Genomic DNA, 13,920 nt, shown 5'->3' with positions numbered 1-13,920 from the left:
AAAAAGATATTAACGTACATCACTAAAATGGGCCCTTTATTTGAAAAAAAATAATCAATTTTCCAAATTTTCGAGCTGATTGGATACAAAGGAGTTACATCAAGTTGGACATACTTCATTTTCAAAGTTTTGTGACAAAACAGGTGCCTTTGTTAAATGACAGTTCAGTTTTGCCCAGCTCAATGACAAACTTGGTACACTGTCATATCTAACGAGTAAGATGTACTGGGCACAGCAAAGTGCTAGGTGATGTTGAGCAACACTCATTTTCAGGGCTTTGTGACAAGATGCCTTTGTTATATCTGAGTTGGATACATGGGTCAGATTGACAGGCAAAGTTTGCACATTCCCATATCCAGTGAATGGAATTAGATATTTAATGGGCACTGCAGAGGGTAGATAGATAGATAGATAGATAGATAGATAGATAGATAGATAGATAGATAGATAGATAGATAGATAGATAGATAGATAGATAGATAGATAGATAGATAGATAGATAGATAGATAGATAGATAGATAGATAGATAGATAGATAGATAGATAGATAGATAGATAGATAGATAGATAGATAGATAGATTATTAATCCCAAGGGGAAATTCACATAATCCAGCAGCAGTATACTGATGCAAAAAAAAAATTAAATTAAATAGTAATAAAAATGCATGTAAAAGCAGACAATAACTTTGAGTAATGTTAGCATTTACTCCCCCGGATGGAATTGAAGAGTCGCATAGTGTGGGGGAGGAACAATCTCCTCAATCTGTCAGTGGAGCAGGGCAGTGACAAAAGTCTGTCACTGAAGCTACTCCTCTGCCTGGAGATGACACTGTTCAGTGGATGCAGTGGATTCTTCATGATTGACAGGAGTTTGCTTAGCGCCTGTAACTCTGCTACAGATGTTAAACTGTCCAGCTTCATTCCTACAATAGAGCCTGCCTTCCTAACAAGTTTGTCCAGGCGTGAGGCGTCCTTCATCTTTATGCTGCCTCCCCAGCACACCACCGCATAGAAGAGGGCACTTGCCACAACCGTCTGGTAGAACATCTGCAGCATCTTATTGCAGATGTTGAAGGACGCCAACCTTCTAAGAAATTATAGTCGGCTCTGAGGAGTGTCGCAGGGGACTGTACTTTCTATAGTCCTGTTCAGCCTATATACATCAGACTTCCAATACGACTCGGAGTCCTGCCATGTGCAAAAGTTCGCTGATGACACTGCTATTGTGGGCTGTATCAGGAGTGGGCAGGAGGAGGAGTACAGGAAGCTAATCAAAGACTTTGTTAAATGGTGCGACTCAAACCACTTACACATGAACACCAGTAAGACCAAAGGAACTGGTGTTGGATTTTAGGAGATGGCTTTGTGCTACACTAGTTTTGAGAACAGTTGCAGTTGAACTTTGGGTGCATGGGTGAAATGGAATGGCAAATTTGTGATATTCCCATATATGTAATGAACAGATTTCAATGTAATGTTCGACTGGCATTATACAGGATTGTATGCCGTTGACCCACTCTGATTTTCAGAGAAAAATGAATACCTTTGTTAAAGTGCAGTTGAGTTTTGCTGTCCCAGGTTACATGGGTCAGACTGACTGGCAAACTTGGCAATGAAGGAAATTAACTGTGTAGTTTAAAGCACCTGTAAAAAGGGTAAATGGTGTTGGACCACCCTATTTGTCACAGTTTTAAGAAAATGCAGATGCCTTTTTTAAGTTGAAGTTGAGTTTTGCACAGACCAATGTGAGCACCTGTCTCAAATTAACTGGCAAAATTATCACATTCCCATTTTTAATGACTAGGATTAACTTTGATGTTTAACAGGCACTGTAGAGAGTTTTGCAGCATTTTGCCACCCTTATTTTCATAGCTTTGTGACAAGATTCCTTTTTTATGTTGCAGTTGAGATTTGCCTGGCCCAAAGTGAGTTCATGGGTCAGATTGCCTGGCAGGCAAACTTGCCATTTCCAATGAATAAGTTTCACTGTGATGTTCAGTTACCATTGTAAAAGGTTAAACGGCACTGGACCAACTTATTTTAATAGCTTGGTGACAAAATGGATGTCTTGTCCCAGCATGGTTAGATGGGTAATACTGACTGGTAAAGGTGGCACATTGTAAGCTGATGAATGAGATTTATGTGATATTTAATTGGCACAGACAAAAGAAAAGAGCTTTATACATCCTGGGATAGGCTCCAGCTTCCCTGTGACTCTGCCTCTGTTAAGGATAAAGTGGGCATAGAAACTGGATGGATGCATGGATAAATACACAAATAAATAAAATGAAAATAAATAAAAGTATTGTCAAATGTGACACTAATGAAATAATAACAACATGAAATGCAAGTATAAATAATTAAAAGTGACACAAAATATGCGAGCATACACACCCACACAAACAATTTAGTACTGCCAAAGCACCCAACCTGCATGTCTTTGGACCGTGGGAGGAAACCCCTGCAGACTCAGGAAGAACTTGCAATCTCCCATATTTAATGTTGTTATGTAGTTGTTGTCATATTTAACACTTCTTTGATTTATTTTTCCTATTTATTTTTGTCATAATTCCGTGCTTCCCACCCCAACCCCAAATCTATGACCAAGAGTGTCAAAATCCGAAGGTTGGGAACATTCTGCAACATCTCGCTCTCCTCTACACTTACAACAAACATATGAACACTCGGCTAAGACGTTATGTAAAGTTTAAAATGCGCTGCGGTTAATTTGTTAATTTCAAAGGTCTTCGAATGGCATATTTTTGACAGTTCAGAATTGTACTTGTAATTTTCAGAAGCAAGAGTAACTTTCAGAAGCGCAAGCCTAAGTGACACATATGAAATGTAATTTTGACTTAAATTATTACGAGTTATTTTTAACAGAGATCATACTCCATAGTGTTTCCCCTCCTCCTCACCAATGCAGAGATAGGGTATTTCAATTCCTGCACCTTCCACACTCCACAATTTTCTACAGGACCTCCCCTCTCACTGAGATATTTCATTTGCATATTGCACTATAGAAATGGAAACTAATGCACAGCAGCCAAGGGACAAAGCTGATGAAACTGTGACCGCAACGTCAAGTGGCACTTCGTCATCTGTGATTTTAGTTGAGACCTTAGATTCAGAATCTGACACAGACTAATTCATGTTTAAATTCATCATATTGTTTGTACAAGTTTCAATTCAGTTAGATTCCAATGCATATTTATGTTAATTGATGTTGATGATTGTTACTTGATCTTAAGTAATTTTTGTATGATTGTTGCTATTTGTGTTGTGTTGTGTTTTTGACTATATCTAAGTTTCTACATTAACAAATTGTCTTTTTTTCTTAAATTCTTTTCGGGCTACCAAAATTTGAAGAGTGCCTACCTGAATGGCTACCAGTGAGTTTGAAATTTTGCAAGCACTGGCAGTAGCAGATCATCTCAAGTGGCAAGCTGTAGTCTGGAATCAATTTAATTGACCATTGGCAGTTTTTGAAAGGATGACAATATATATATATTTAGAATTTGGGTCAAGTATATCTTCAAATAAATATTACTGTATATGCAGTTTACCCAAGTTTGATATAAAAACATTTAAAACTAGCCAAACAAAGCATAGAAAAGTCAGAGAACAAAACTATTAAACATAAGAAGGTTGCTCTTACTTACCCTTTTAATATGCTGCAATAAAATTAGCAATGTTAAAATATATCACACATTGTTATTCATGAATTTGCAGAAAACAAACTAAGATTTTTCTAATGCTCACTGTTAAGAAATTTATGTAGTTTGTAAAGCCAACACAGGCTTATTTTGTAGAACTTTGAAGAAATTAGTTAAAAATGTCTCAGTAGGATCAGTAGGTTGACTGGGGTCTCTGAATGGGGCTGTAGCTGCACTATAACTGCGCCCTGAAAGCATGAGATTTCTACCCAATATGCGCTGATGTCATGCTATTCTGCTGCTAAGATAGGGTCTTGATTTGTATGACCTTGCACTCTAGAAATCTAGTTAGGAAGACATCTTAAGAAGTTCAAAGATATACAATTAGTAAAGGAAGTTTGAAAGCAAAGAGTCTTGGTTGTGACAGGTTGTGACTTCAGCCCTGGGGCCTCATGCATAAGGCCGTGCATAGAATTCACACTATAACATGACGTAAGCACAAAAGCAGAAATGTGTTTACGTACAAAAAAATCCAGATGCATAAATCTGTGCATTCACCAACTTCCAAGTAAATCCCGGTCAGCATGAAAATTAACACACTTGCACGCGCCTGCTGCCCCACCCCAACTCCTCCCAGAATTACACCTCTTTGAATATGCAAATCAATATAAATAGCCCTTAAGTTCAGCGTTCTGTGAAAAGGTAATGGCAAAAGCATGAGGGAAAATAGAATTTCAACGAATACCAAGTGGAAGCAAAGAAAAACGTACTATTTGTTGGTTTAAACAGTGGTATAAACAACAAAAGGAAGTTGATCGAGTGACATAGTGTGTTGGAGAAACTCGATAGCTCAAGTTTACAAAGTCACACAGTGCCCAAAGTAAAAAAGAAATTGTCAGATATCAAAGTTGCCGTGAAAAGGCGAGTCGCAGCCCCACCGTCTGAGTGTCATATGAAAGCTTATTAGGGTACAGAGAAAAAAAATAGGCAAAAAGTGGGAAAAAAGCACGAAATGTCAACTTTAATCTCGAAATTTCCACTTTAATCACATAGTTTATTTTGTCATTAAAGTAGAATATCATAAACTTCATCTTAAAATTGTTTCATTTACTAGTTTCTCAAATCCCATCGTAACTAAAGTAGCACATTAAATGTTTTGTTTTGTATTTGATCTTCTATGTTCTCTATGTATGTGAATCACTATGTGCCTCTGGGCTTTCTCTTCCTCCAACAGGACACAGAATTCATTACATTCGTGATACTACAGCTCTCTGAATAATTAAAATACTGAGATGTATACGAGATATAATTTTCATGATGATAGGAGTTAAAGCATGTTATTAAACATGGGAACACGGTGGCGCAGTGATTGTTCATGTCTCACGCAAGATGCATGCTGCGCTATGCACAAACTTAAATGAAATACTTTATTGTATCAGTACTGTCTCTTTCAAACGTATTAACTTCCAATTCCTGTCCTTTTTTTTCTCCAAATACCCAATCGCCATACAATCAGCTCTGTAATAGACGTTAAGCCATCTGTAAGCTTAGAATGGCAATTCTTCAAAACTTTTAAGGAACATTGAAATATCTTCGTAGTACGTGTTTAATTATTCTATCCATCTATCCTTCCAGTGTCACGTCAGCACCAGCAGGAATATAGCACTAGGCAGAAACAATCCGTGAACGGAGCGCCAGCGGCTCGCTAGTGCTGTGGCACCGTGTCCTCACATGTTTAATTATTAACAATATAGATTATTTAAATAAAGTTAAAGTTTTATCTGTATAATATAATAAACATATTTTGCTGCATTTCATCTTAAAAATTATATCGTCATCATATGCAAATACTCTCTTTATAAAGTGGCTCAGGTTGTACAATATTATAACTGTATCGCAAGTTTACAGTGAGGTAGTTGTACTTGTAAGTTCAAACAGTTCTACATGGAGCACTTGATTGAATGATTGAGTGCGTTTAGAGTTCTTGGGATGAAACTGTTTCTGAACCGCGAGAAAAGGCTCTGAAGCGTTTGCCGTATGAGAGCAGTTCAATAGACAGCATGGCTAAGGCAGCATGTGCTTGATGCTGTATACCGATAATTCTCTTTCCGATCAGCTGCTGTATAGCTGTGATTCACACTCAGATACAGTGACATAAATACTCTGAGTGGTGCAGTGAGAGTAATATGGAAAAAGATGATCCGATGTGGCAACCCCTAATGGGAGCAGCTGAAAGGAGAAGGTGCAGTGAGAGTAACAAAGCTAAAGCAGTTATGGTATTTGGAATAGTTTGACCATTCTGTAAACCATTATATTGTTACAGGTTAATTATAATCAGATGCATTAAACTAATAAACAATATGCGGTGTGGGGCACAGACAGGCGGACACCGATAGTTGACCCAACACACGTTTATTGTACATTCTATTATTTACAAAGATGACACACACAGCCCCAGTACTTCCCCAAAGTCCAGGCCTTCCTTCAGTCCGTCTCCCTCTCCTCTCCTCTCCTCTCCTCTCCTCTCCTCTCCTCTCCTCTCCTCTCCTCTCCTCTCCTCTCGAGCTCCGTCTCTCTTCCTCCTTCCATCGAATGGAGGGAGGCGGCCCCTTTTATACTCACCCAGACGAGCTCCAGGTGCCTCCCAATAACCTTCCGCCGGCCCTCCAGGTGTCCCTGGTCTTCATCCCCCCAACACTTCTGGGTGTGGCTCCTCAGGCATCTAGGCACCCCCTGGCAGTGACCACGGGCCCCTATAGGGTTGAGCTTCTAAGCTCTGTGGATCTAAAAAAGAAAGGGTAACTACATAGGAACAGTAGCACTGCTTTGATGCTGGGTGTCGCCAGTCTGCAAAACTGAGTGCAGAACTTGCGTACGCCAGGGTATGAGCTACCGTGGAAATGTGCATGGCTTTACGCTAAGTGTAGGTTTTATACATCGCGATTTGAATGTGGAAATGTTCTTACGCAACATTTTTGTGCGTATGCACCTTTTATACATGAGGCCCCTGGTTGGTCACAGCGGCTGCAGGTTTTCAATCTAACCTTTTTCTTAAATAGTGACCTATTTTGCTGCTAATTCGCTTCTTTTGAATTAATTTTATTTGACTTGCTTTTGAGGACTCAGACTCCTTCATTGTTTCTTTTTCCTTAATTAACAACCAAACAATAATGAGAAACAAAATGAGCCAAAGCATGACCAGAAAAGTGTGTAAATTGTACAATATCTCAAAACAAAGAAAGATGAAGGTCTCAGGAATTTTGATCTGCTCAGGTCCCCAAAACATTTTATTAGTCTTAGAAAAATCAACAGTTTTGGAAATGTATGCTATTGCAGAATAAGGAGCAGCAACAACCCACGGAATTAAAGAACGAGTTTAATTAACAGCAAGTATCAGTGCCTAATTAAGCAAATGGTTGGAGTGAAATTAGTTGGAGTTTGAGGCCCTGACTTAGTTGGTCTAATGTTGGCTCACTCACCTCACATTTAATTTCTTTTTGGGTGCCATTTAAGGAAAGAAATTAAGTAATTCAGAGGAAAGATGTAGAAATTCAGGGAAACAAATCTTCAAAAAACAAGCCAGTTAAAATGAAAAGAAAGGAGTTAATTAGCAGCAAAAACTAGTCACCAGTTAATAAAATGATTAGAATGAAAACCGGCAGCTACTGGAGCCCTCCAGGACCGGATTTGGGGACCCTTGAACTAGAGCATATCAGTCATTTTTCATAATTCTAAATATCTAGTAGAATAGTTTGAAAATATACAGGTAATTTTATTTAACTTTTCAACTGTAAAAAATGTTTCGTAAGACCATGAGTTTGCCTCCCTAGTTTTTCCAAGTCTATTTGATTTTAAGATTGTGTGATATTGAAATGGGCTATACAACAGGCTATTTTGTTTTTCTTGTATTACAGCATTCACACATCAAAGAGAGATGGTTAGTAGTCCGTGATGCTTTTCCCGGGTTTACTTATATTGTACAAGTGAGAGCACGAGATGAGTTTAATGGCAATTGGAGTGAATGGAGTCAGGAGGTCTATGGAATCACTTGGACAGGTAAGCTACTCTAAAATGAGAAAACATGGCTGCACACTTTGCATCTCTTAATTGAACTAACCAATAGCAGCTGGATAGCTATAGACGAGTATAAGTATGATTTTTGTCTTATTAGGTTAAATTGTGTACGTTTCGAAGGAATCCATTTATTCAAGGTGGTTGGAGACTCATATATGAAAAGCAGGAGTCATAAAGCTGAATATGTGTTTGCTGAGAGGTGTGCAGTGGAGTTTTGAAACAAGTTACCAGCATCAGATAATCCTGGTTGCCTAAAACATTTCTGTGGTAAAAACAGTGTAGACAGGTGTTGCAACTAGCAGTATTTTGAAGAAAGTTTCATATTCTTCAGAAAATCATTGTAAATGAGCCAGCTGTTTGATAAGTATTCTGACAATTGCATTCTGAACCTCTCATAACCTGTTAATACTTCATTATGGAGGAACATTAAAAAAAGTATCGCAGTACCCAACTTTGAAGTGATGAAAGAATGACAAAGGAATATAAAAGATGATAGAAATGAGAAAGAGATGAGAAATGAGGCTTTGAATTCAGCAGTGATGTGAGATTATAAAATTGTCTTACTGTCAAGTACAACTCCAAGAATGGTCATAGAGGATGATTCTGTACCTTAGCAAAAACTGAGGTTTAGTGAGAAGGACACAAAGTTCTTTGAATAGTCTGGCTGATTCTACAATTAGAAGTTCTGTTTTTTTTAATGTTCAATCTGAATCAATTTGTGGGCATCCAAAATGGCAGTCAGATTTTCCATAGCGAATATTTGTGTAGGGGTAATTTCCAAATTCAAGTGTAACAGGTGTCTGGTCACACTCACAGGTAATCTAACTTAGACACCATTAAAATATCCAACCACACCACCCAGTTTTATTAAGAGACTGGGAACTCTTAAAATTTAACAATAATAGCACACAGGTTTCTTTAAATTGGGTGGTGAGTAAACACACAATGAAAGACCTGCAACAGTAATTTCAGGAAAAGCAACACTAACTTCTATTACACAAGACAATATTAAGTACTTTAAAAAATAAATAAACATAACAAAATCTAACAATATCAGGAAAAAAATTCCTTTTTTTAAAAAGAAAACACAAGTCCATTAAAAACAAGAATTGGAGGATACAACCTTTAGTGGTGCAGAGTCCAATTTGCACACTGTGTTACCCCAATTAATCATCCAGTTGTCCACGGATGCACTCTGTTCACTGGACACTCGTTTCCCAATAGACGTTTTGTCAAAATCATGGAATTTCTGTCAACGTCTCTTCATCGTTCTTTTTTTTTCACTCTGGGCTCATTGTGCTGCTGCAACCTCAGCACGCCTCACTTCTCATCTGCCAGCTTTGCTTAGCCCTTTCATGCGGCGTCCCTCTCTCGCTGGACCCACAACCAGCATCTTCTTGTGGAGCTGTCTCTTCCTCCCTGAAGGGAAGTGTTGCCGTCCTTGTGCCTCACGTCGTGCCAGCCACATACCCTTGTCTGCCTGCAAGCCCCTGTGCTCTGTCCAAGTGTCTTGGCAGCATTCTCAATGGACCGTCCATCTCCCTGCCTTCTCCTGCCCAGAAGTTTAAATCTCCTTCAGTCCTTGCATGGATTAACAGGACGATGGGTTAAACAATGGCTCATCCAAATTTCCTGGGTTTAACAAATATTGTAAACACATGTTAAAAAAATCTATTGTTAGCAACAATCAATGAGTACACATATGCTGATTAGAAAACAAAATTCTCAGACATGTTAATTTCCAAGTGAGGTAAATACAAACATTTTCTAAGGAAGGAGCAGTTCTTTTATCACAATTTTGTATTGTTTGTATATTTGACCAGTTAAAACTTCAAAGTGGTGATTCTTTTGCGAGGCAGCAAATGCCAATATCCTATAGACAACCATGACAATAATCAGTAACGGGATTATCCAGGAAATTTGCCTTTTCATCTACTGTGTTTTAAATGTAATATTTACATGTTCCTTTGCCTAAGAGAGAAATGGAACCACCCAGTTTACAAAAAATGTCCCCCTCTGCTACAAGCGCAGGACTAACACATAAAGTTATGAGAGTTCATCGGATAACTCAGTGGCAGAATATAGACATGTAAACAGTACAAAATCTGCAAGGATACCACAGTATTGAGGCTGAAAGGAACTTGATTCAACTGACCACATTTGGATTCAGGGAGTAAATGAAAATGCTGTACTTTTTATTGAATGCAGCACTACTTGCGGTGTGAATACAAATTGGAGAACCAATGGTGTGTACAGAAGCCAATATTACATTAGTAATATTGTCTGTTTATTGTGAATCATTGTCCAGAAAGTTTTATACAGGTTAAAAAAATGGATTTCGGCTTAACTTGAATCTTGAATTTGGGCATATTTCTGAGAAATCTATATCTATATTAACAGAAGTTGTATGTATTTGACAGTGTTATATACAGATAAAAAGTTGCTTTATTAATGGCCCAAAAGGGTGAATCACCAGCCAGTTGTCCACGCATGTAAGAAGATAAAACATATGTATGTGCATAATAATATTATACATGCTGTAATTTACAGTATTTTGCTGCTGTACTAATTTGATAGTAGAGTAACAGGAACCTCCTGAAATATTAACAAGCCAAATTATTTTGAAAGCAGGGAAATATATTTTAGCTAATGTAAAAACTGCAGATCAGTAATGGTTTACCAATTGCATATACTAACTCAGCCTAAAGGTTTTGTTCCTTGGAGGCACTCTGTACATATCATGATGAAGCTGTTGCTGGGAAGTGATCTCAGGTTTTTGCATAGCAGTGCATTAACGACATATCTTACAGAAAGGTCAAATGATTATGTCCCCTGTTTAACAGTACCGCAAGTTATTAAATGAATCATTGTTTCTGCTTGTCATAGAACATGCTCATGTTGGGGGGCCAATAAATGAAAACAATAAGCATGCCAGAATGAGTTTCACCATATATGAGCCCACCAGTGGGGAATCCCCACGAATGGATTAAAAACAGCAAAGGAAGAACTTGTGTTTCATATATAAAAAGAAAGATAAACTAGGGGCTTTTCATTTGCTGGAGATGACAAATATTTTAATAAATGGAAAAAATATTAATTGTAACACTAATATCACTGCATCTCACTGAAGGTTTATTGTGTTTTGGTAGTAGCCAATGAGTACCTTAACAAAGCCAGCATTGTATTGTACTGCAGCAAACAGGCATCTGCACAATCCATGTTTATTATATCATCTTTGCTGCCTGTTTTTGGGTTATGTACTCACAGAAAATATAATTGCAGATACTGTAGTGTAATTCTGGACAAATTCTAATGGCATTTTGTAGTCCATCAAAACAGACATCTGCATGAAACTGAGCTGTCATTGGTGTTCATGTCACATTTGTTGGATGTCTACTGCTCCACAGAATACACATATAGGTAAAAAGTAAATGTTTATGATGCTGGAAGTACTCTAAAATAGGGATGTCTAAAATCTAAACGTTTAATATGCATTAATGAGCTGAATATATGAGCAAAAATTTTATTTGTAAACCCAGAAATATATAAAGTAAATCTGTATAATAAAATTCAAGTGGAAAAGAGCTTGCACAATAAATTATTTTGTAGCTTGATCATAAAGCATCTCATTAGACTTTAGCCATTTTTCATTTCAGATCCAAAGATCCTGGTTAAGACTCCCCTTCCAAGCACAGAATACAAGGTACAGTAGACTGAAAGTTTATGAAAGACTCTCTATAAGGTGGTTAGTTGCACACATATTAGATACAGAGGCTGGTGAGACACAAAAAACAGAATTGTAAAACCGGTTTTTCAACTTAGATATTCTTCATACTTTAATTGTATATAACCTTTGTCTGTCCCTTCTACAAAGACCCCTTCATTTCTTGTGCTGGGCCAACTACCAGAGCCTCCAGAGTGTGTCCTGTCCAACATACTTCCAGTCCCCTTCTGTAGAAGAGCGGAAAATACAAATAAGAGTTCTGAACTCTTTGTTTTTGTTGACTGCGACAGAAGATGATAGACAAATTAATTAATTCTACTGTTGCAAGATTTTTAATTACTTATTTATGTCTTGGGTGGCACGGTGGCGCAGTGGTAGCACTGCTGCCTCGCAGTTAGGAGATCCGGGTTTGCTTCCCGGGTCCTCCCTGTGTGGAGTTTGCATGTTCTCCCCGTGTCTGCGTGGGTTTCCTCTGGCTCCGGTTTCCTCCCACAATCCAAAGACATGCAGATTAGGTGGATTGGCGATTCTAAATTGGCCCTAGTGTGTGCTTGGTGTGTTTGTGTGTGTCCTGCGGTGGGTTGGCACCCTGCCCAGGATTGGTTCCTGCCTTGTGCCCTGTGTTGGCTGGGATTGGCTCCGGCAGACCCCCGTGACCCTGTATTCAGATTCAGCGGGTTGGAAAATGGATGGATATTTATGTCTTTAAATTATGGAAAAAGATGATCCGCTTTGGCAACCCCTAACGGGAGCAGCCAAAATAAGAGGAAGATTTATGTCTTAAAATATTTGGTCTAGGACAATATTGTATGGCTAAACATATTTTCTTAAACACTGTTGAACTTCAGAAAAAATCCATACCAATAAAATTGTAAGTTTAGTACACCTAATATTTTAAGATTACACAGGATTTATATTTCAGTGTATTGAATTTACCACAGCGTGTTTTCTGTAACATTACTATAATTTGTAGTATGGTTGGCCATGTGTTTTTGTAATTATTATTATTATTATTATTTTTAATTCAGAGGCTAATATTTCATTCACCTTATTTCTTTTTGGTTTTTGCACTGACACTGTTTACTTTTATTTATCTTTCGGTTTTATATTTACAGACATTACCAGATATCAGTAATGCAAACCATTTTGTCTCCTTTAATCAGATGGATGGCTCTGGGATGGAAGAACCTTCTGATAATGGTAGGTATGAGTGCTGCACTCTAATCTATTTTAGTGAAGGCTCATTCACTCATTTATAATTTTGGTGGGCCAATTTGTGCACCTTTGATATGTGGGAGGAAGCCCTAAAACAGGGGTACATAACTCTCTCCCTGGAGAGCCGCATTGGCTTCAGGCGTTCATTTCAGCCACTTTCATAATTAGGAGCCAGGACTAGTAGATGATGAAAGTTGATATTTAATTATATGGATTGTTAGCTTCATTCTTCCAAGAAAAATCTTGATCATTTTGTAGATTTTTCTGAGAACATTATCCATATGTTTTGTCATCTGTAACAGATTTGTATCTCTTGGTCCTTCCCTTCCCTCACATTTATTTCAACCATTCTATTAACACAGATGCTTCATGATGTACGTTCACAAGTTTAAATGGAAGCACATTAGCTGGAGAGCTGGGGATTCTTTTGTCATTTGCATCTCATTATTAACCGATAGTTGGTTAAGACAATGCCCAATGATTAAAACCTTAATGCAGCTGTTTAAAACTAAAATACACAATGTAAGGGTTCTGAAAAGTAACAAAAGAGTTAACTAAAACTAAACCCAAAAAACATTGCTTTAGTAGTAAATATATTGGTTACAATTAAAAGGTGGATTAAAGCAAAAACCTGCAGCCACTGCAGACTTCTGTCCTAGAAATACAGACCCAAATAGGCACTAGAGAATGTGCAAACTGTACACCGGCAGTGACGAAGCCATATTTGGCTCCCAGCATTCTGAAAATTTGAGGCAGCAGTTCTAACCTTCTTGAGTTGCATAGCTTTTTATTTGATCTTGTGATACAGACTTGCCACTTAACTAATGGGGAAGGACTAACAGAACTAGATTTGATTGCATTATAATGATGCAGTCATCTATAAAGTGTCCCTGAGGGCTAGGGAAACGTCTGTCAACTATACTGCACTGATTATTGTGGCCAAAAAGGTGACCTGAGCTGTGCGGCAGTGGTGCCTACCACTGCACCACCGTGCCTCCATGAGATCAAAGAAGAAAGAACACAGTCTATTGCATACATCCATCCGGGTTCTTTTCGCTAGGGATTCCATAATCATGTTCGGTACCGGTATCACTTACCTGTACCGAAGCATCGGACTGGCTGGAGAATCCCACGTCGCGCCGCGTTAACCACCCCACTACTGCTCTCAGGGGCTCGTCCGCAGTCTCCTCCAGCGTTTTGATCACACCCTTCAAATCGCACAGTACCTGTAAGAGAGGCTGTACAGGACG

At 38.3% G+C, this 13,920-nt stretch overlaps 1 protein-coding gene across 2 annotated transcripts in view; it reads left to right on the top strand.

Moving 5' to 3' along the window:
- Nucleotides 1-13,920, top strand: part of il6r (interleukin 6 receptor) — a 78,338-nt gene that overhangs the window by 50,856 nt on the left and 13,562 nt on the right. Inside the window, exons 6-8 of one of the 2 annotated variants that reach the window (XM_039751744.1) lie at nt 7,572-7,713; nt 11,388-11,434; nt 12,619-12,655. In XM_039751744.1, coding sequence (XP_039607678.1) covers nt 7,572-7,713; nt 11,388-11,434; nt 12,619-12,655 — 226 coding nt within the window. Of the gene's footprint in view, nt 1-7,571; nt 7,714-11,387; nt 11,435-12,570; nt 12,656-13,920 lie in introns of both variants that reach the window. The other variant, XM_039751736.1, reaches the window with a different exon arrangement.

This window comes from Polypterus senegalus, chromosome 1 (genome assembly GCF_016835505.1).
Source record: "Polypterus senegalus isolate Bchr_013 chromosome 1, ASM1683550v1, whole genome shotgun sequence".
In the NCBI taxonomy this organism is placed as follows: Eukaryota; Metazoa; Chordata; class Cladistia; order Polypteriformes; family Polypteridae; genus Polypterus; species Polypterus senegalus.
Note: the sequence above shows the minus strand (reverse complement) of the source record. Positions and strands in the feature narration are given on the sequence as shown.